Source organism: Enoplosus armatus, chromosome 16, assembly GCF_043641665.1.
Source record: "Enoplosus armatus isolate fEnoArm2 chromosome 16, fEnoArm2.hap1, whole genome shotgun sequence".
NCBI lineage: Eukaryota > Metazoa > Chordata > Actinopteri > Centrarchiformes > Enoplosidae > Enoplosus > Enoplosus armatus.
In genome coordinates, this window is record NC_092195.1 from 2,264,368 (window position 1) to 2,284,145 (window position 19,778).

General features: G+C 45.8%; 1 protein-coding gene across 1 annotated transcript in view; it reads right to left on the reverse strand.

Moving 5' to 3' along the window:
- The window catches only part of LOC139299415 (retinoic acid receptor beta-like), a 100,202-nt gene extending 80,909 nt beyond the window's left edge, over window positions 1-19,293 (reverse strand). The window contains exon 1 of the mRNA XM_070922316.1: window positions 19,104-19,293. Coding sequence (XP_070778417.1) covers window positions 19,104-19,293 — 190 coding nt within the window. The remainder of the gene's footprint in view (window positions 1-19,103) is intronic.
- Window positions 19,294-19,778: the final 485 nt, after the last annotated feature.

Genomic DNA, 19,778 nt, shown 5'->3' on the forward strand with positions numbered 1-19,778 from the left:
TGTGTGTGTGTGTGTCCGCGGGTTGCCACGTGCACGTTTATGAGGGTGTGGGTGTATTTTGTTTTTCATATTGTACCAAAGATAATGCAATATAATGTTGTCATCAGTCTAACGCAATTTGTTTGTTCACTCTACCGCAAAGGCTTTCTTGGAAATTTGTTAATGTAGTAATCTGTTTTTTAAAAATATATTTATGTATGTATGTCTCCATCTGTGGTGCGAAGCAATCATAACCTTTTTCCCATTACACCCTCACTCCCTCTCTTTTACGGAGCACACCTGTCAAATAGTCAAACAGTACGAGCAGTCGCCTTTCAACCTGGCGTGAGATGCAGACTTCCCAGCGTGCCTTGGTTATTGGCGAGGTCCGACGTTGCAGCGTTCGGAACAGCAAAACTTTCAACCGAGATTAAGCCATTTCAATGGGATCGCCTCCGCCTGTGGATTCCCTCTGGCAAAGTAGTTACACTGGACTTCGGTTCAACTTCAAGTTCAGCTTTGGTGAACTATTAGAGAGCAAAAGTTGACCAATTGCAAACTGTCTTGACAGTGCTGGTCTTTGAGGATATGGAGAGACCCAAAGATTCAAAAAAGAAACGCACCATCCAGCCATCCATCCATTTTGGCCACTTCCCTAACTGAAGCTCTCCCTGGTGGATCCACAGACGTCCAGAAATCCTCATCAGAATCCTTAACAGGGGCCCGTGGCACAGCCATCTGCCCGTTGATGTCGAATTGAATCACTTGTGAACAAGACCCCAAGATACTTAGAACACTTGGGGTAGCAACGCACTCCCAACCTTGATGGGGCAATCCACTGTTTTCTGGCAGAGTACCATGGCCTCACACTTACATGTGCCGACTCATAATCCACTTTTATGTTACCCTGCTATGTTACCCTCCATTTCACGAGGACTGGTGTGACCAGGCACTCATGTAACACTCGTAAATCAGAAAGGTAAACGAAATGACGATGGATAAGGACCGGCACAAGGGGCTCAGATATCTGCAAAAGAGCTTAGAGTAGAACCACTGCTCCTTCGCATAGAAAGGAGCCGGTTGAGGTTCAGGCGTCCTAATCAGATGGATGATGGCTCCCTGCGGGGGAGATACTGGGACAGACCCAGAACACACCAGAGGGAGTACAAATCCCATCTAGCCTGGAAACAATTTGGGACTCCCCCGGGAGGTGCTGGAGGACGGTGCTGAGGAGAGGGATGTCTGGGCTGCTTTGATAAGTTTGCTGCCACTACGACCAAGATACCAGATAAGCAGCACAAAACGGATAGATGGGTATAGCACACCCCCCCAGTGCAGAGAGAAATGCAATGTGTAAGACATTCAATTTACACTGAGGCTTCAAAATGCACCCAGTGGAAAACCTTGTTAGTTAGTTTCAGAATTGGGTTCCATTTCATTTGGGTCCGTTCGGGTCAGAAGTTTGGAACCATAAGGATGGGTCCTTCTCTGAGATATCTACCAGATGCATGGTGTCAAACAAGTTGATGGCAAAGTGTTCCTATTGTCACAGCCTTCCAAAACAGGAAAAATGTATGACCTGACACCCCTATCAGCAGGATGACTTCATTTGTCAGTACCCTCCAAAACTGTTGCAAAAAGGATTCATATTACCGTTACCGTAACAGTGATCATAGTTCTGACACGCCATATGTCGTACGTAACTACTACGTTTCAAGCGTTCCCTGGTTTTCACAAACGACAGCTCAAATTGAGGATAATAGATCAGCAAACGAAAGATACGTAGACAGAGGAAGATGCAAGGTTTTTAAGGCGGATTTGACTTCAAATCTATCCAGGAAGGAAGCAGTACCGTTGGACAAGAGCAAAGCAACACCCCCGTGATCGCACAGGGTATTTGACAGCTAAATCAACTTTCTCCTCAGCTCTCCCCACTAAACCACCACCTCAACCCCAACCTCCTTAACCCGCATGTAGCCTTCCCAGTCCTGGCCGTGATGAACTGTTTTAGAGGCAGAAGCCTGGTGTTTGCAGTGAGGGGAGCTGCCCATCAGTCAGGCGGGCTTCTCTTTGGCTCTGGGAGGGATTACTGGGCATTCAGACGGCTTCACACAGTGAGCCACTGCCCGTCTGATCAGAGAGGCACTTGCCTATCTCCCCACCTCACCCCCGGGGCCCGTGATTTCACAGGGATTAGCACACAAAGTTGCCTAATCTCTCCCTCCACTCTCTCTCTATTGATGGCCATCTCAGACATGAACACACACACACACACACACACACACACACTGGCTCTCACATACTTGCATACACAGAAATGTGGTAAAATGCAACAAAAAGACAACAAAATAAAATGAATCCACAAACTGCAGAAAGCTAAAGGAAAAGGACTTTTGTAAGGCAACTAATTATTTTAATTAATTATTAGAAATTAAATTGAATTGACTTTTCTGTAGTCACTCTGCATAAAGCATTTCATAGACATTTTGGGAAGTACGTTTACTTACTTCCTCTCTGGGCGTGAGATGAGAAGATCAATGTCAATCTCGTGTTAGCCTAGCTTAGCATAAAGACTGGAAGCAGGGGGAAGTAGCTAGCCTGGCTCTGTCCAAAATGAACACACCTTTCCAACGCGACATTTTTAAAGCTTACTGATAACACATCGTGTCTCATTTGTCCTGTTTAAGCCATACAGAAACATGTAAAAAAGCAATTTGTGGTAGCTTTTGCGTTGGAACTATTTCTTGGCAAACTGACTCCACGAGCCAAACAAAACTGGGACCCACTAACAGAGAAAAGTGGTCCATAGCAAAACAAGAGGTCTAAAACTCCACAGGGAACCTTTAAAACCCGTGCATCCGTATCTGACAACCAGTATAGAAATACTGGGCAATGTTGTTCATGAAGAAATCCTTCCCGCACCAGGCACTGCACAAGTTGTGATATTGTACATATTTGTTTGTGTGCAGATTAAACTAAAGAGGCTTAATGTGCTAAATGGCCAGTTTTAGGAGTGTTGCTAGTTGTAACCTTGGACAGAGCCAGGCTAGCTGTTTTCCCCCCTGCGTCCAGTCTTTCATGCTAAGCTAAAATAAGTGCATTTCGACTCTAGCCCAGCAAGTGTTTTTCCCAAAATGTTGAACTATTTTTAAGATTTTTCTAAGAGAAAAATCACTCGATTTACACAAAGTGCTCCCTGAAAGATACTTTCATCTTTTTCTGTAACTTTTTTTCTATTATCTCTGAGAATAATAGGCCTTTTAAACAGCCGACACTTCGACACGTCAGAGGAAGAAAAGCTCAGGTGTATATAATAAGACGAATATTGGCTGAACTCCGTTTAGCCACTTCAGTTTCAGGGTCCTGTTATTGTTCAATGCCGATTCACTGTCACGCTCTCATGGCTTACCGAGATGCAGAACAGAGCCATTGGTAATGCTATTATAACACCTGTGCCTTTCCTGCTGTGGAACAAACAACAAAATCTACTCGCTGAAGTTGTCTGCAAGTCAGATTTACCTTTCTTATTTTCATTGCTGCACAGCACCTCAAAAACACCTAAAAAACGTATTTTTTAAATTTCGCCTAAACAAAAGAGTTAATGCAAATGTGATTTATTAGCAAAAGCCAAACAAACATGCACTTGCCTAAGAATCTAAATCCGGCGTGAAATCTGCTGACGTACTCTGTGCATAGGCAGCCACAGCATGGCTTGTTAGAGAAAAAGTAAACAAATACATAAGCTGTAAGGAAGCCGAGGGTTCCTAATTGCTGAATTAATGAACAGCAGCATTGTTCATTTTTTTCAAATCCCCCTCTTTAAGAACAGTAAATAACTTCTATCCCCATTAGGTGTTGGGAATACTTCAGGCTGGTACCAAATGGCAGACCACAGACGCCTAATTCAATCAGAAAGCCCTAGGGCGGCCCAGCTTGGCTAACTACATCCCGGTTAAGCATCTTGACTTCGTCAGAATTATCGAAAATGACAAGTGAACTCGACATGAACCAGAGAGTCGGGGTGGAATCCTCGTATTGGCATTTCTTAATCTAAGCAGGGCGGTGCCAAAAAAACATCAATACTTTTCAGCCGTGCTCCCTTTCTGCTGTTTTCTCCCTCCGCGAGCCTGAAGAAAAGGACTCACAGCACTGTGCCGTCATGAGACGCAAGGCAAAGACAAACAGTATTGTGAAGACCCAATTCTTTCCCAGTTTTCAATTATCGTCACTTTATATAAAATACAAAATAAATTGCCTTAATCTCCACTATGTTAACCCACATATGTTAGGAACTCTTGCTGTTGCCCAAATAGTCAAATAAGTTCCCCACAGGAGTAATAGCTCAACTCACTTGGTGGGCTTGTTAAAATTCACAACAGAATCATTAGCAAACATAAGGTTGTGTAATACTGAATATATTAGGAGAAACATGTCTTACACAACAAAGGGATACTAGGTCTTATTATCATGAAATATTTGTCTGAATACAGTGTGAAATATCAAAATGTCGCACATGTATGATGTACACCTAGATGCTACCGAGGTCATTTAGTCTTATGACTTTAGCTTTTGGTCAGTAGAAGACGTCGTCAGGTGGCGTCCGACTTTCCTCTGACATTTCCACCCTTAACCACAGTGTCCTCCAGTCGGTAGTGATGGCCAGTCGCATCTTCCACACGGACTGCGCTGGGAAACTCCTGCAGCCAACCCGAAACTGTAAAAAAAAAAAAAAAAAAAAAAAAAAAAAGCCAGGCCTTGCCACCCTTTGCCCTTGCATTGTTGGACCAGGTCCTCGTACTTGGTGGCTTTTCTTTTCCAAGGCCTCTTCGCATTCCGTTTTTTACCCACTGGACCGTCAGTTCAATCAGGATGACCCTCTTCACCTCCTCGGACCTTATAACCATATCAGGACTCAGGGATGTTTGGACGACCTAGGGAAAGTGTAGTTTTCCTCCCAGGTCCACCCTCGTCTCCCACAACTGTGCCGCCTGTGGGAGGCTCTTTTCTTGGCCTCCACCTCTGACCTTTTCATCGCTGGAGTCTCTGTACATCCTCACAGCCCTGCACTTTGCCGCCCTGAACTCTTCAACCACTGATGATAGGGGTAACTGTCCGGACCTGATGTATAAGCCCTACCCATGTGAAGCTCAGTGGTATTCTGAGTCACCTGCAGAGGTGTTTCCTCACTGTTGCCTCTCGACTCCCTCCACTTCCATCAATAGATGAACAGCACTGAAAGTCCCTGTCTAGAAGGGAGGCATTTTAGCTGTTTTCCAGCCTTCTGACTCTATGTCTGACAGAGCAGACACACTTCTGTTTTAGTGTAGCGGTCAAATTCAAGTGAATAAAGTAAGGTCAAAAATGAGCTTTGCGTTCTGTCTGAACACACCTTTTAGAGCTGTAGTGTGGCGGGTATAGAAATAGAAAATTTGGTCGCAGGTTGGTGCTGGAGGAAAGGTCATGGGGTCACTAAAATCCAAATAGTCTTCGTCTGTGCAAAGGTAACATTTTGTCCTCAGGGAGGTGCTAGAGGAAAGTGTGCAAAATGGAAATGGTTCATCCTTTAGAGAGCACGAACATGCTCAGTAAATTTCCTGTCTTTGCATTAGATTACCATTGATTTTTTCGTTGTTGTCTGAAACATATTACTATGCTTTATTCTTTAAATTACAAACCATAAAGACTTTCTGACAGCCTAAAACGAACCGGTTTGTATTTCGCGTCCACTGTAGGTGCAGTAGTTTCCCATCCCTACAAACAGGGGGCCATGGGGAGAAAGCAAAAACATAGAGCGCAAAAAACAGGACAAAAAGCAAAAACTCGGAGGGACTCCTTTCCGTGCAAACAAAGGTAGTTTTCATCAGGTGCTTTTACACATCCCATTCACATTTATTGGATTGAGTCCATGCAGCATAACCAAGGTGCTGACAGGGGCAGATTACTCCAATAAGTCTTGTGGCCCTAGAGGAGGGGGTCACCCAGAGGACAGGAACGCAGAAGGGCCATCCTGAGGGCCAACAGTGACCCCAACTAGAGCCCTGCCCAAAGGAGATGGCTGACATCCCGTCACCCCCACCTCGACTCTGAACACTTCCCTCTGCGGCGCTCATTCTTTTCCACTTTTCAAATCTCCATTTTCCTCTAGTCACTCTTTTTTTTTTTGGCTCACCGTTTCATTTGTGGGTTTAGAGTTCTCAAACATTTTGGGGTTCCGGGCCCTCCAGGGTCCCAAGATAAATCTGACAGGTCACAAGATGATTAAAAGGTATAAGAATTTTAAAATATATATCTGTTACAAAATAGAATATTTGAGCATCCAAGGTATTTGTTGACCTTGGGAACAGTCATTTGACAAAATAACATTTACTTAAGGCCCTTACTTACTAGCTTTTTCCACAGCTTTCAGCTGCATCTCACGGTCTTTGTCAGCGGCCGTTTCCTCAGTTTCACGACCTGAGCGAGGAACTTTGGTAACAGGTGAAACAGCTGAAAGACTTTGAAAAACTTTGAAGGACAAAGAAAAGCTTGAGGAATGAGAAAAGATTAGTTTGACTTAGTTTCCAAGTATTCGTATGTATTTGGCTCATCTCTTCCGTGTCTCTAAAAATCCTTCAAGTGAAATCTGTGAAGGAAAAACTGCTCACACCCACCAGCCACAACCTGTGACGAGGGGGTCCCAAGTAGACACAGCCTCATTTTTAAGGGGCCACAAGCCAAAAAGGTTGGGAACCACCGTGTGACCACTGTTTGAAAACGCTGTCCCTCGGATGCAAATTGGATCATTTTCATTTTCCAGCCGGCGCCAAAACTACCGCGGCGTAAACGGACAGCATCACAGATTCTCCGTTAGAGGTCTTTATCATTCATGAGCCGGCTCAGGGCAACGGGTCAAGTCTTTTGCCTAAGGCGTCTAGAGTCCTTCGGAGGGAGAGTACGAGGGGGGAATAAAGGGACTCACTGTCTCCTAGATAGAACATGGCTTGACTGGCCAAGAAAGGTTTTATTCCTCTGAGAGATTGTCCTGACATAACAATTGTCCTAAACCATGCGAAACCAACTTCATTTAATATCCACTCAATATGTCATTCTTTGGTAATCCATTTCCTTGTCTGTCATTACTCATTCAAATCATTCAACGTCTTTTTTTTTAAACTTTTTTTTAAAATGATGTTGAACACAATGTTGTTGCGAGTGAAACCATCAATCTGTCACTGAGCCGCTTGCTCACGTCTGTCTTTTGTCTCTCTCGGCTGTTTTCTGTCTCAGCGCCGCACATCCAGCGGTTGTTAATCATTCGCCGGAGCTCTGCAGTGCTGCTGCCACTGTTCTGCCGAACCCAGGAGTATGTGGCTTAGCGCCTTTCAAAGCCTGCCTGCCTGCCTGCCTGCCTGCCTCGGCACAAACAGACACAGCTAACCCAGCTCCCTCCATGAGAGAACAGCCTCCACACATAAACAACCTTTTGTTCATGCTCGCAACCAAAAAAAAAAAAAAAGAAAGGCTCCACAGTCTGCTGGCCTTCCCCCAAGACAAACTCACTTGATAAGAGGGATTTGTTCATGGGTTATGCGTGCCTGGTGGAGGCCAGGAACCTGAAGCCAAGTAGCAAATGGAGGGACTGAAGAAAGCAGCTTCTATGCGACGGCCCTCCGGTCCCGATGATGCTATCTCTTCAGCCGACAAGCATTCGTCCGGCAGCCACATGCTCGCCGAGTGTGCTCAGCCTAATGTAGTTGATGAACTAGAAGCAGAAGTTGTGACCAGAGGCTAAACATAGGGCCGTGGCTATACAAAAGGGGCCCAACCGAGGCCGGCGCACCGCAAACACAGCCCGCTCGGCGTGTGACGGATCACGGCAGAGACGGCAGGGCACAGAGTGTCTGTTTGTCAGGGACAGCGGTTCATTACATTAAAGGGCACTTCCAGCCTGGTGTCCCTATGAATGACATTCATATCAGAGGAATCGTAGTAGCATACCATCTATGTGGCGGAATATCAACCGCGTGGAGGTTAGGGCAGTGGATTGGCGTGACCACGACATTTCCCCAACCTTAGCCGGACTCACCGGACGTAGGCTGCTGGGATAAGTCTTTCCACTAGCTGGGTCTTAGTGTTTCGCGCGCATCCTAGGCTCAGCGCCGCCCGAGACGATTGTGATTGTGGTTTCAAGAAATACAAACGAGCCAGAGCAGCTTCTCCCCCCCCCCCCCCCCCCCCCACCCCCCGGCCCCCTCTCCCTTGATCCCAGAGTGATTTCAACCACACCTTTCTCCAAACTGCGGAGGTAGGTCCGGCTATGCGAGGCTACCCGAACCAAACGTGTTCATTGCCCAGCCCTGAGCATAACGTAACCACAGTTCAGTCGACCAACTCTGGGGAATGAAGTAGAATATGTACAGCGCCGACCGCTGTGGCTGCAGGTATGGCAGCAAGCGAGCGCACTGCTTGCCTAAATTCTCAGCGAAGGGTTGGATATATATATATATACATCCTCGTTTCGTTGGCGTTGCGTAGAATGAAAGAATTTTTAAAAACTTCATAAGACGTTATGAAACACAATGGAATACATCATTGACTAAGTGTACAAGGAAGTGTGCGTTTTGTTTGTGCCTTTCTGTGGATACCCCCCCCCCCCCCCCCCCATGTTTTTCCATCTCTCTCTCTCTGTGTATGTTGCATGTTGTGGAGTATCCGTAGCCCATTTAGCAGAGTAAAGCGCATTGGCTCTCTATGAATGAGAGCCGACATCCGTCCAACTTATCTCTGAGTGCAGACTTGTGCTCTCTGCCTCGTAATTGCAGGTTCATACACACAACTCATGGACACACATTAAATAGCGTCTTTGTGGGTAGCTTAAGAATACCACTCATTTCCCAGCCCGAAAAAAGTGTGGGGGGGGCCTTTTTTCCCCCCATTTCTGAGTCCAGATCAAATGAAGGGAAACGCAGTGTGAAAACTGGAGTTTGCGCCTCGTTTTCTCGCTGCGACTACCAGGCCACTTCTTGTAAGAGTCCCAGTTGCGGCAGCAGGATACACTTCCTGTGATCCTCAACCACACTGCAGCGTTTGCATCCTCTGCAGGGCACAGACCTGAGCGCAGTAAAGCTTCCTATAGATGGGAGCCAAATTTAGCACTGGAAAGTTCATGCTGGCCTGTGTTTGACTCCTGGATCTCCAGCTCTCCCTGCCCCCACATCCCTTCCTGTGATGAAATCTACCCCTCATGGTTAGTTTCGGAGCCCCTCCTCCACTCCCTTACCACCCACCTCCACAAAAAAAAAGACAAAAAAAAAAAGAAGAAGTGATCTTTGAAGCGAGCCGCATCTCTGCCGGCCCCCGTCGAACAATGAGATGCTCTCCGGCTGCTTTTGTGCTGCGGGCCCCTCAATGCAAACAGATCTCTGAGAACTGCTTTTTCATTGTCTCATCTTCAAGGGGTAATAAATAAGAGCCTGGACAGCTAGACAAGCTGCTACAGGGCAAGAATAAGAATGCTGCAGTTAAAAAAGGACCGGCTTTCAATCAAAGTCCATTCAAAGAATAGTTGGGGTTTTGTATGGACGCATGTTGTGCCTATTAATGAACACACAAAAGGAGCCATTTGCTTGATTTATGGGCGGCTACCATGGAGAATGCACTGCGACCACAGGCAGGGGAGGCCATACGTTAAGACGCGCGCTTGGACGTTTTGCCTTCCGACAAAAACACCAGCATCGCTTTAACAAACGGTGCCTGCGCGTTGTGTTCGTCTGTCGACCAGGAAGTCAATTTATCTTCCAAAAGAGAAATCTAAAATGAGCTTGGACTCGGTCCCGGCGACAATCTCTTCCCTGTTATCGGGCAGATTCTCGTTGGCTCGGAGACACAAAAGCCGCGGTGCGGGAAAGCCCCTCGGCCTGCCCACTGGTACAAGGCGAGGAAATCACATCAGTGAAATACTGGAAGCTCTGTAATCAACACAGCTCTGATCACAGGTTTGCTTATTGCTTTGGGGAGTTAATACCATAAGATGCATTACCAAATTGAAGCCTTGCCCAATTAGTTTTGCTCCATTTTTTAAATGTTCCCCTCGCAGGTTCTTTCAGACTGTTATCACTCATGTATCGATGTTTGTTTGGCTTTTGCCAGACAGGAGATGAGGGTGGAAGTCTCCAGACAGCTCCGGGATGAGGCGGATTGATGCTCCAAGTGGAGAGTCAGACAGACAGACTGAGGCTCTCATTAAACAGATCCAGATGTGTGCCAGATGTGTGCCAGATGTCGGGGGGGGGGGGGGGGGGGGGGGGGTGTCTCCCATAAAAAAAAAGGGAAAAAAAAGCCCTCACCATAAAAAACAAACAAAAAAAAAACTACAGATCAGGTCGCAATCGCGGTTTTAGTCCATGGGTGGAAAGTGCGGCAGCGTGTATGCATAGGATTCTCCGAGCACTACATGGGGAAGGGGGGGGGGGGGTGAGGAAACTCCTGGCGCAACGTGAACTGTGGTTGAACTGTAGGAGGGAGTGCACTGAAAGGTTGGAAACAGTGGGGGCCAAAAACAAAAAAAAAAAAAAAACTCCCAGCCCCTTCTTCAATCAGTCATACGGCCCCCGACAATGGTCTCGTTTTTCAGACATTCCTCCATGCATTGTCGATGACCAATAATCTTTTTTTTTTCTCTTTTTGCTCCACAAGCCTCGCTCTCATCACATTCAGCCCTCGGTGAATAAAGAAAGGCACGCCGCCGCTCGCCAGACAGCAGATGAAAAGGCAAAATCGTATTTGGGAGAAGTCTTGGAGCCTGTTATAATAGAAATGCTGTTCAACCTTCAGGGTACACTACGAGACGTGGCCCTAGCTCTCTCCTCTTAGCGGAGAGGCTGGCGAGTTAGCCCCATTCATTTGCCAGCCACTTGAGTGCACATTGATTTTCAATCCAGAGGGTTAGCACATGGTGTAATGAGAGAAGTCTGCATTATTCATACTTTGCCAGGGCTAGAAACCGCATGTGACCTAAATACCCTGCGATGGATTCTAAAATAACAGGAAAACACTGACAGACGGGCAGACAGTGACTTGAAATGAGCGGGGTAGACAAAGGAAGGGGTAGGGGAAAGAGGAGGGGATGAATCTTGGGTGGGGGGGGGGGGGGATCAATGTGTAGGTGTGTGAGTGTGCATTTGCCAAGTTTGAGAGCAAACTGACACCTGAGTCTCTTTCGAGACTGGTTGCTGTGCAGACATGCTTGTATCAGTCTGTCGCTGGAGCGGCACTCAGGCGGCATTAAAGCAAACAGCGTGTTCAAAGTACGTCCATGCGTCGCTCATCGTGTAACATCTCTCGGGCCTGACTGACTGCCGCACAGGCGGGCGTTGCTCCAAGGAAACGTCGAGGAAGCGTCCCATACGTCACACTTTACGCGCGTCTGCTGCCTTAAAGGTGACATGCAGCAACATGTTATGTAAGACGTGATGGCAGATAAAAAAAAAAAAGGTGCAGTTTGCGACCGTCTTAGAGAAAACAACAAGGAAAAGGTGGGTTTTACTAAATTTCCTACAGTGTTGTAGCATATACAGTGGTATGTCTGCAGGGGTGGGTGGGTGGGGGGGGGCGCCGAGTTTCAAGGGTTGAATATTTGTGCCGTTTCGATCCGTGACATGTTTTAAACGAAACAATCAGCCAAAGAATCGAGCCCTTTGTCAAATGGCCTTCATCCTCCCGTTTTTTTCTCGTTGGCTTTCATTGGCGCTAGCTTAGCAGTGAACGAACGGAGGTGGCACAGGAGCAGTTGGAATTGATAAGTGAATGAAAACCGGGTGTCTGCTGGAGAAGAGGCGATGAGAGCAGCAGAGTGGTGAATATGACGGGTAAATTCGGCCCCACAAACCCCCCACCAACCCCAGCCTTTATCCTTTGTTCATGCCCTGCTGTTATTTGAGACTTTATTGGAATACCAGCAAATTAACACTGACTTACTAAATGCCAGATCATCGCCTCTCTACATAATATATATGCCAGTACACCCAAAGTAAACCAGTTTTAAAATACTATATACTAAATACTCATACTTGAGTTTTCATATACTGATTAATTCAAATAGCTTCTGTTGTTGAACTCAACACTTCTCGCAGGCGTTTCACATTAAAAGCCGACCGCAAAAAAGGGGACTCCTCTCTACCAGAAATGCTGTTTTCGTTCACTGACTGAACACTTCCTGCACAAACGTTTCACATTCAAGACTTCCAGCTTCTCAGAGGACCTAATCCCTCCCCTTTCCTGGTGGACTTTTAATGTGAAACATCTGCAGGAAGTGTTGAGTTTCAATGGCAGATTGAAACTGAACGGGGGAAAAAAAAAATGGTTATTTCTGTGAAATCGGACTGAAAATGACTTAAACTTGAAACTTAAACTTATTGGGGACAAGCCTAAGTAAGTCTGGCCCAACTATTTGAACACCACCTTTTATCGGAGAGTTTACAGTGTTATGAAAGTCTGCAGTAATTCAGTTAAAGGGCTGTGTCACCCAAAATTCCAAAACTACATTTTTTTTTTCACTCGCCTCTGAGGGCATGAAAATAGGTTTCGTTTTATTTTCCAATCTTTGGCAATTTCTGCCTCCACCCCAGTACCCTGTTAAAGCCCGAACACAGAAGAAAATGAGCAAAAGAAAATGGCACCCTTTAATCTTTCAATCTTTTTACATTCTGCTAAGTTTTTAGGTAGTTCTTAGGTAATATTGCAACGTTGGCCCCTGGAAGCAGAATTTCTGTATTTGTGCTCACAAATGTGACAAATCCACATAACAACTAACGGTTCATTTGCAGGGCTGGTCGTTTATTTAGCCCCATAACAGTTTACATCATGAATAACCAATCACGCAAAAGGCTATTTCTTTACGTATAGTCATTCATTAAAAAACCCAAACATAACCTCCGTTTGCAAAGACCAAACACGCTGCTGTTCTTCACCTGAGTTTGATGAATTCACGGTTCATCGGTCCACAAACGAATAAAAGAATCAAGTTGCCTACTGCTGCTCTGCTCTCCCCTACACACCTGTCTGCTATCAGCCCACCACCTCCCTCCCAGTCTGCTCACCTGACTCTCGTCACTTCGTCGCCCCGCTGCAGCCTATATCTACACCGGCTCCTCAGCCACTCGCCGCCAGGTTGGTGTTTCAACCACAAGTGGTTCGGCCACTTATGCCTGCGATGCACGAGAAGACGAAAGTCTGACTCCCTGTCGATTTTGCAAGGTCCCTATTTACTACAGACTACAACTAGGTTCCTACATAGACACTGGTTGTAGTAGCAGTAACCAATAAAGCTGCTTTCATCGTAAAGCTCAGTTTATATTGTATTATTATATATATAAAAATATTAGTTGTGTGTGTGTGTGTGTGTGTATTGTGTTCTGCTACTTTCAGCAGTGAGAGTGTGACGGATAAAATGTTGTCCCAGAGCTCACGCAATGCTCGTGTTAGGGTTACTGCACCTACAGTGGGGTGCAAAGGTCTGAGACCATGTTGGAAATCTCGGATACTTTCACACTCAAACCTGGAAGTGATCACCAAGTCTGAGGATTCTGAAACATTCCGGCAGATCATTGCTTACGGAGGAGCGCCGTGGTAGTGGGAAACACGGCATCCGAACTAAGTGAAAGTGTCAGAAGTCAAACTGTTATTCTGGGCAACGAGGGGCTTTCTCAGCGTCAAGTCACGGCTAGATTCGACTTGGTTTCTAAGGGAGCAGTGCAGGGAACTCATTCAAAACGCTTTGCAGAAACGGGATCAGTTGTATCCAAAGCTCGATCAGGCGGACCATCAGAAGATCAATACATCGAGCTTAGTTCCCTGATAGATAAAAAAAAAAAAAAAGGCATCACAGATACAGAATTTGTACAATAATTGGAAATGATTCAGGACCACTCTCACCTGAACTCCCTGAACAATACAACAAGTATCCACCCCGAAACGTCCCCGAATGATCCAGAACCTGTTTCTGCCGAATGCACCGAGCAGCTATTTGGACAAACGAGACTCATTTTAACTGTTTTCTTTTGTTTGTTTGTTTTTTAAACTGATGACCAGATCAATTCTGGTCTAAACTCAACCCCCCCCCCCCCCCCCCCCCCCCCCCATCGAAGGTGTTCTGTTTCTAGTAGTATTTCTTCCACAGGTGAACGACAGGCCACTCTACCGGCACATTTCCCGGGCCGACGGGGGCAGGAATGTTTCCGTAAGCATCACCGGATAAGACGAGGAGCGTGTCGACAATCCCCCCCCCCCCCGTCCCCCTCAAGGCCAGACGGGAGGAGAGCGAATGGGAAGGGGATATGGCAGACGGGGAGAGGCAGGAAGTGTGTGTGTGGATGATGATGATGTGATTCCTTGTAATGTTTCAGAATCTGCTTTGCCGGCCAGTATTTTGGTTCAAACTGGTTTTACTGGCCTTTTTTTTTTTTTTTTTTTTAAGGAAAAATCTACACCAACTGGTTGGCGTCAGCCTGTTCTTGTTTTTGTTTTTTTTTGAACATTTTCGTAACTTTTAGAAAGGAAGGTAGGTGTGACTTTCACTTCCATGCTAGTTCGTTTCAAGCATACTGAACCCTTTTCGAGCATCCCCAAGTCCAAACAGTGCTTGAACGTTTTTTTTGTTTTTCTTAAAACACCCAATCAGGACTGGAAGTGTGGGGGATCGCCGTCCCGAAAAGATGTCAAAAGATACAAAATGTGCCACATTATAGACACATGATACTACGCAACAAGTACGTATTGGGGCAGTCGTTAAACATGCCCTCTTGGGTTGAAATAGTTCACTTGGTTCGATGTGGTCAATGTAACATACCAGTGTGCGACTATGTCCCTCGGTAACTACGGATCATGTGCACCTTGCATTTGTTTCCGGATCATCTCTTCAAATGCAGGTCGTGCAGCATTAGATTTGGATTGCGCTTTGGAGTTGAGGAGGTTCATGCTGATTTTATTTTTTCCCAGTTTTTTGGAGATTGCTCAAAAGCAATATTGTTCTGGGATGCAATTTCAGCCCCCCCCCCCCGTCAAAAAAAAAAGACAAAAACAAAACCCCAAGAACAAACAGGCACCAGCGTGTTGTTGTGTTTAAAGGAAAATTCTGAATAAATGTATTAATGTGCGCGCTTGATTACAATATTTCTTTGGTCTTTATTTCTTCTTCTTTCTTTTTTTTTTTTCTCTGTCATACACCCCCCCCCCCCCCTCAGTTGATGTTGACTGGGCCACTGGAGTCCCCAGGAGGCGTGTGATGTTTGCAGTGGAGTTCAGTTTCCTTTATGAATCCCCCCAAGTGGAGGTAGGAGGCGGGCGGACCGCTGACCCGACAACAGCGAGTTGTTTGAGTTTACCCCCCTCCCGCCCTCCCCCGGGGGGGTGGCTGCGGCGGGCCGGATCATATTGTGTGAATCCACAAATCACACTCAACCGCAGCGCTCATTACCTCGCTGTTTGTTTCATGTTATCTGTTTTTTCTTCTTGACGTCCAAAGTTCAGACGCTTTCAGACACATCTGTATCAGACAGCCTGGCGTTCATTCTTTTTCGTCTCCGGTGTTGTAAATAATGCAGTCTCTGCTTTCGTCTGTTCCACACCACGAAGGGTGATCAAGGAGGTGACAGCATCTGTACTCCTTTTTATCTACTTTTTGTTATTGCCTTTTACTTTGTGTGTGTGTCTGTGTGTGTGTGTGTGTGTGTGTGTGGTGTTGCATATTTCATGTCCACGCACTGTCCTGCCCCAGTCGGCGACGCGAGATCATGTCCATGTGTTGACATCCTCCTTCATCTTGCTTTCTTTTTTTCAACACGGAACCACAACGATATGGTTTTACTTGCAGCACCGAGACACAATCACCTGCCCCTCTTGACTGAAGTGAAGAGGTGGAACCCCTCATGGGGTCTGGAGATTAATCCATCAGTCACCAGATGGTCGTGGGGGTCAGTAATCTGATGACCAAGACTGGGCAAAAGATTCATGATCGAATCTTCTTTTTCTTTTCAAATATTGGAACCTTTTTTTCCGTGTTTAGGCCGACGGAAACTATTGGAATGAAACGGTCACTACACTAAATACTATCTGGTATTGAGGTTATGATGCAAAGCGTCACATGGTAGCTAGTCACAAACACATTAAGCATGGTCCCTAATAATAATAATAATAATAATAATAACAATAAATGGGGGTTCCTCTTTTTAAGCCACATTCTTATTCGCTAATTATAAAATCGCTTCACCGACTTTCGTTAACAGTAGCTCAACCGAACGTTAACGTGTCATTTACAGACATGTTACTGAATGAAACGATATACGTGCAGGGCAACATTTTTCTAGTCCATGAAAATGCCCTTTGGGCCCTGTTAGCTCTAAAATGAGGCCGCATGTTCTAATAAATAGGTGCTAATAAACAAGTCCAGGAGTGTGTGCAGATGCATGGTTGGTATCAAGAGTTCCCAAATACAGAGAGTCGCATCACCTTCATCTTGTACTTTCATGGTGCCAGATGTAACAAGGACAGTGGATCAAGAAGACAGGGAGGTTCCTTACTGAAATATAAAAACCAGACTTTTTCAATAAAGGCCAATTTAGATTTAACAGGCTAATGTAGGCCTGTTTTCAAATAGAGGCCTGGCTCTCTTGGCAGATGAAGCAAATAAAAGCTGAAATAATATAAGAGTTTACACTACAAACCGTATGAATGCTTTAAACTTTACAGTATTCATAAAACCGAGGATGTATATTAAACTGGATATTAATATTGTGTATTAAACTACTACTTATTGATCTTAGCTGAGTTGCAAACAATTTTAGGGCTTTTGAGCCTAAAAGCTCTTCTATGGTGGATGAGAAGAGATTTTCTAGTTTGGTTCAGAAATTCAACATTCAACATTTGGCCTGTGTCTCATTCAAGAGGCAATCTATCAGCAGCAATGAAGACAGCAAAAGCGACCAATATTAGAATTGCTTGACTCTCTGTGTTGGGTCTATTTACACTTCAGAGTTCGGCAGCAGACGGAGCCGCACACCTGAGCCCCCTCACCGGGAGAAGAATCCCCCTTGGGTGGAACCCGCCTGTCGGTTTTCATGTCGGAGCAGGTTTTCGGGGTGGTGAGGAAAAGGAACAGGGGAGAGTAAATATGTGAAGCTGGAAGCAGCGGAGCTCAGGCTTAGGCAACACAAACCAGAGTGTGTCAAAATATTGCTACAGTAGCGGGAGACACCGGGGGGATACTTTACGGTGACGAAATAATCCAGGAGCCATGCAGCTTTCTGGGTTACCCACTGTTGTCTGAGATTGTTATCATCATGTTCTGTCTGATTAACTTCATCTCCTAACAATGAAGCCGTTTTGGAGCTAGGATAGTCATCTTAACCTGAATGTGCCCTTCTTAAAGTTTGGAGTTTTGCTTCTCGAGATACTCCTCAAGAGAGTTTTAGACTAGAGACTGCTGCTATTGGAAAAAGACTATTGCATGGCAAAAACCTTCATTTTCAACATTGAGAAAAGGTATTTTATCATACTATTACATACTATTTTACCCCAGTCATTCCATAAAATTGGGGAACTAACAGGAGACAGAATAAAATAAAGCCACAGTGACGCCACCCATTGGTTTGTGGACTACCTTTTTGAAGCCTTGAATTTGGCATTTTGGCCATCGCCTTGTTTTGTTTTTGGAGCCAGAAGTGGCCATATTTAGACAATGGAGCTGAGGATCTGAGAACCAAAGGACACTATGCACACCCACCTAGACCGGCGACTTGACTGCACCTGGCTCCTGGCTACGTCATGCCTATCCCCCCCAAAAAATGAACAACGACTCCTTAGTGTCTTTAAGTACAGCCGAACCGCCTCTATCCTGATTGGTAGCCACACCCTAAAGCATGCCCTGCTTTATCGTCTATTTTACTCTAAATGGGAGCATTATTTACAAAATGAACATCATGCTGTGTTGAAGAAGACTTGAAACTAGTGACTGAGACCATGAACTCATGAGGAAAATGTTTACTGAGGTTAAATATCGAGTGAGAAGCAGGGCCATTTTCTCATAGACTTCTATACAATCTGACTTCTCTTTGCAACCAGTTGAGTCGCCACCCCTAGTGTGTTATGCTAGTAGCATTTCCTTCTAACTCCACATCCCCAGGACAGGTGACTGGCTGGAGGGTACCACAGACCAATGAGCCAATCACAGAGAAGGAGCTGTGCGCCGGCGTTGTGGCTGCAGGCCGCAATGTTTCAAATTTCTATAGGCGCAATTGCACAATTGCAAAGTTTCCCTTGTGCATGCAAGTTTGCATGGCTGAGCACATGCAAAAAGATGCTGATTCACACACTGTGAATATTGCAGTATACTCCTATCAGCTTGAGGGTTCAGTGCAACAGATTCCGCTCAGTGTTCATTCATGTACTGAACTAAAGCCAGCTTGCAACAAGTCCTCAAGAACGTTCGTCCAATATTGCCATCCCTGGATTACGTTCCATGCCAACATTCTCGATATACTTGCTTTCTCTGATACTTGTGCATGGCAACAACGGTATGATGTCAACCACAGGTCTGTGAAAGGACACAAAATCTAGTCTCCTGCATGAAAGTGTGCTACACGCCTGTCCACCACTTCAACCTCCACACCCTTACTTTCTAACTACATAAAGGGCTAAACTACTTCCTTCAGTGGCACTGAAGGAGAAAACCTGGATAAGGATAGGGAGTGATAGCGGTCATGGTAAAGGTGAAGGGAAACCACTGTCTTGATGGTTTAAAGAAACCAAGACTGAGTGCTGACAGGAGACAGAACACAAACTACAGTCTGGTGCTGAAATAACCCACGTAGTATAACACTGCATTCATCTCAACTTTGCAGCATTATAACAACATCACGCTACTTCCTGCTTTGATACTGAACAGAAACATAGGTTATTTTAACCCGTATAAAGTGAACAAATGACCAATCCTGTTGTTTTTGCTAGGGTAAAGCTCAAAAAGCCTTTTCATTTCGGAGGCAATTTCACACAGTGTTGTTCTTCTACCTCCCAGCTGCCTGTTCACATACAGTATTTGAAAGGTTCCATGAATGTGCCTTTGGGATCAGTGGAGGTGCGGCAGCAGTACTCACCAACAGGCGAGGGTGTGCTGCCGCTGCTGGACGGCTGCTGGATTTGCAGCCTCTGCGGTGACGGTGGCGGCAGCTGCGGCAGGGAACTGATGATCGACGGGAACAGGAAAGGATACACCCCGGGTGTGTAGCGCCTCATCTGGACCAGTGGAGGACTGCTGCGGGGCTGGGCGCGGCTGGCGGTCTTCATCGCGGCGATGGGCGAAGGGTGCACTGAGCACTGAGTGAGCTGAGGCTTGGCGAAGCTGGGAGGCCATCGGGTGAACCCTGGCTGCACTTAGTGTGTCTGGAGCAGGTGTGGCGCCACCTCAGCACTCCAGAGATGCATGGTGGTGGAGTTTAGTGTCACCCAGGTCGATTCAGAAGCTTGTTCTACTAACACTGTAACACAAACACATATTAAGTATGAGTTAGTGATATCTCTGTAGCTCCTCCAACAGTAGATGATGAATGAAACTGTAACTACTCATGAATAGAAATACAATCCTAACCATCATGAGAAACCCATGGGAATTAGCGGTGTATAACAAGGTGTAGCGCTGTCAATTTCTATTTGTCGGTTCCTCTTTTCCTGTCTCTAAGTTTCCCCTCGCTGCCTTCGTACAGGTACGCTCAGAGGATTCCTCGCACGTGTCCATTCCACCCTCAACCTTCAACCTCTCATTGGCTTGTTTT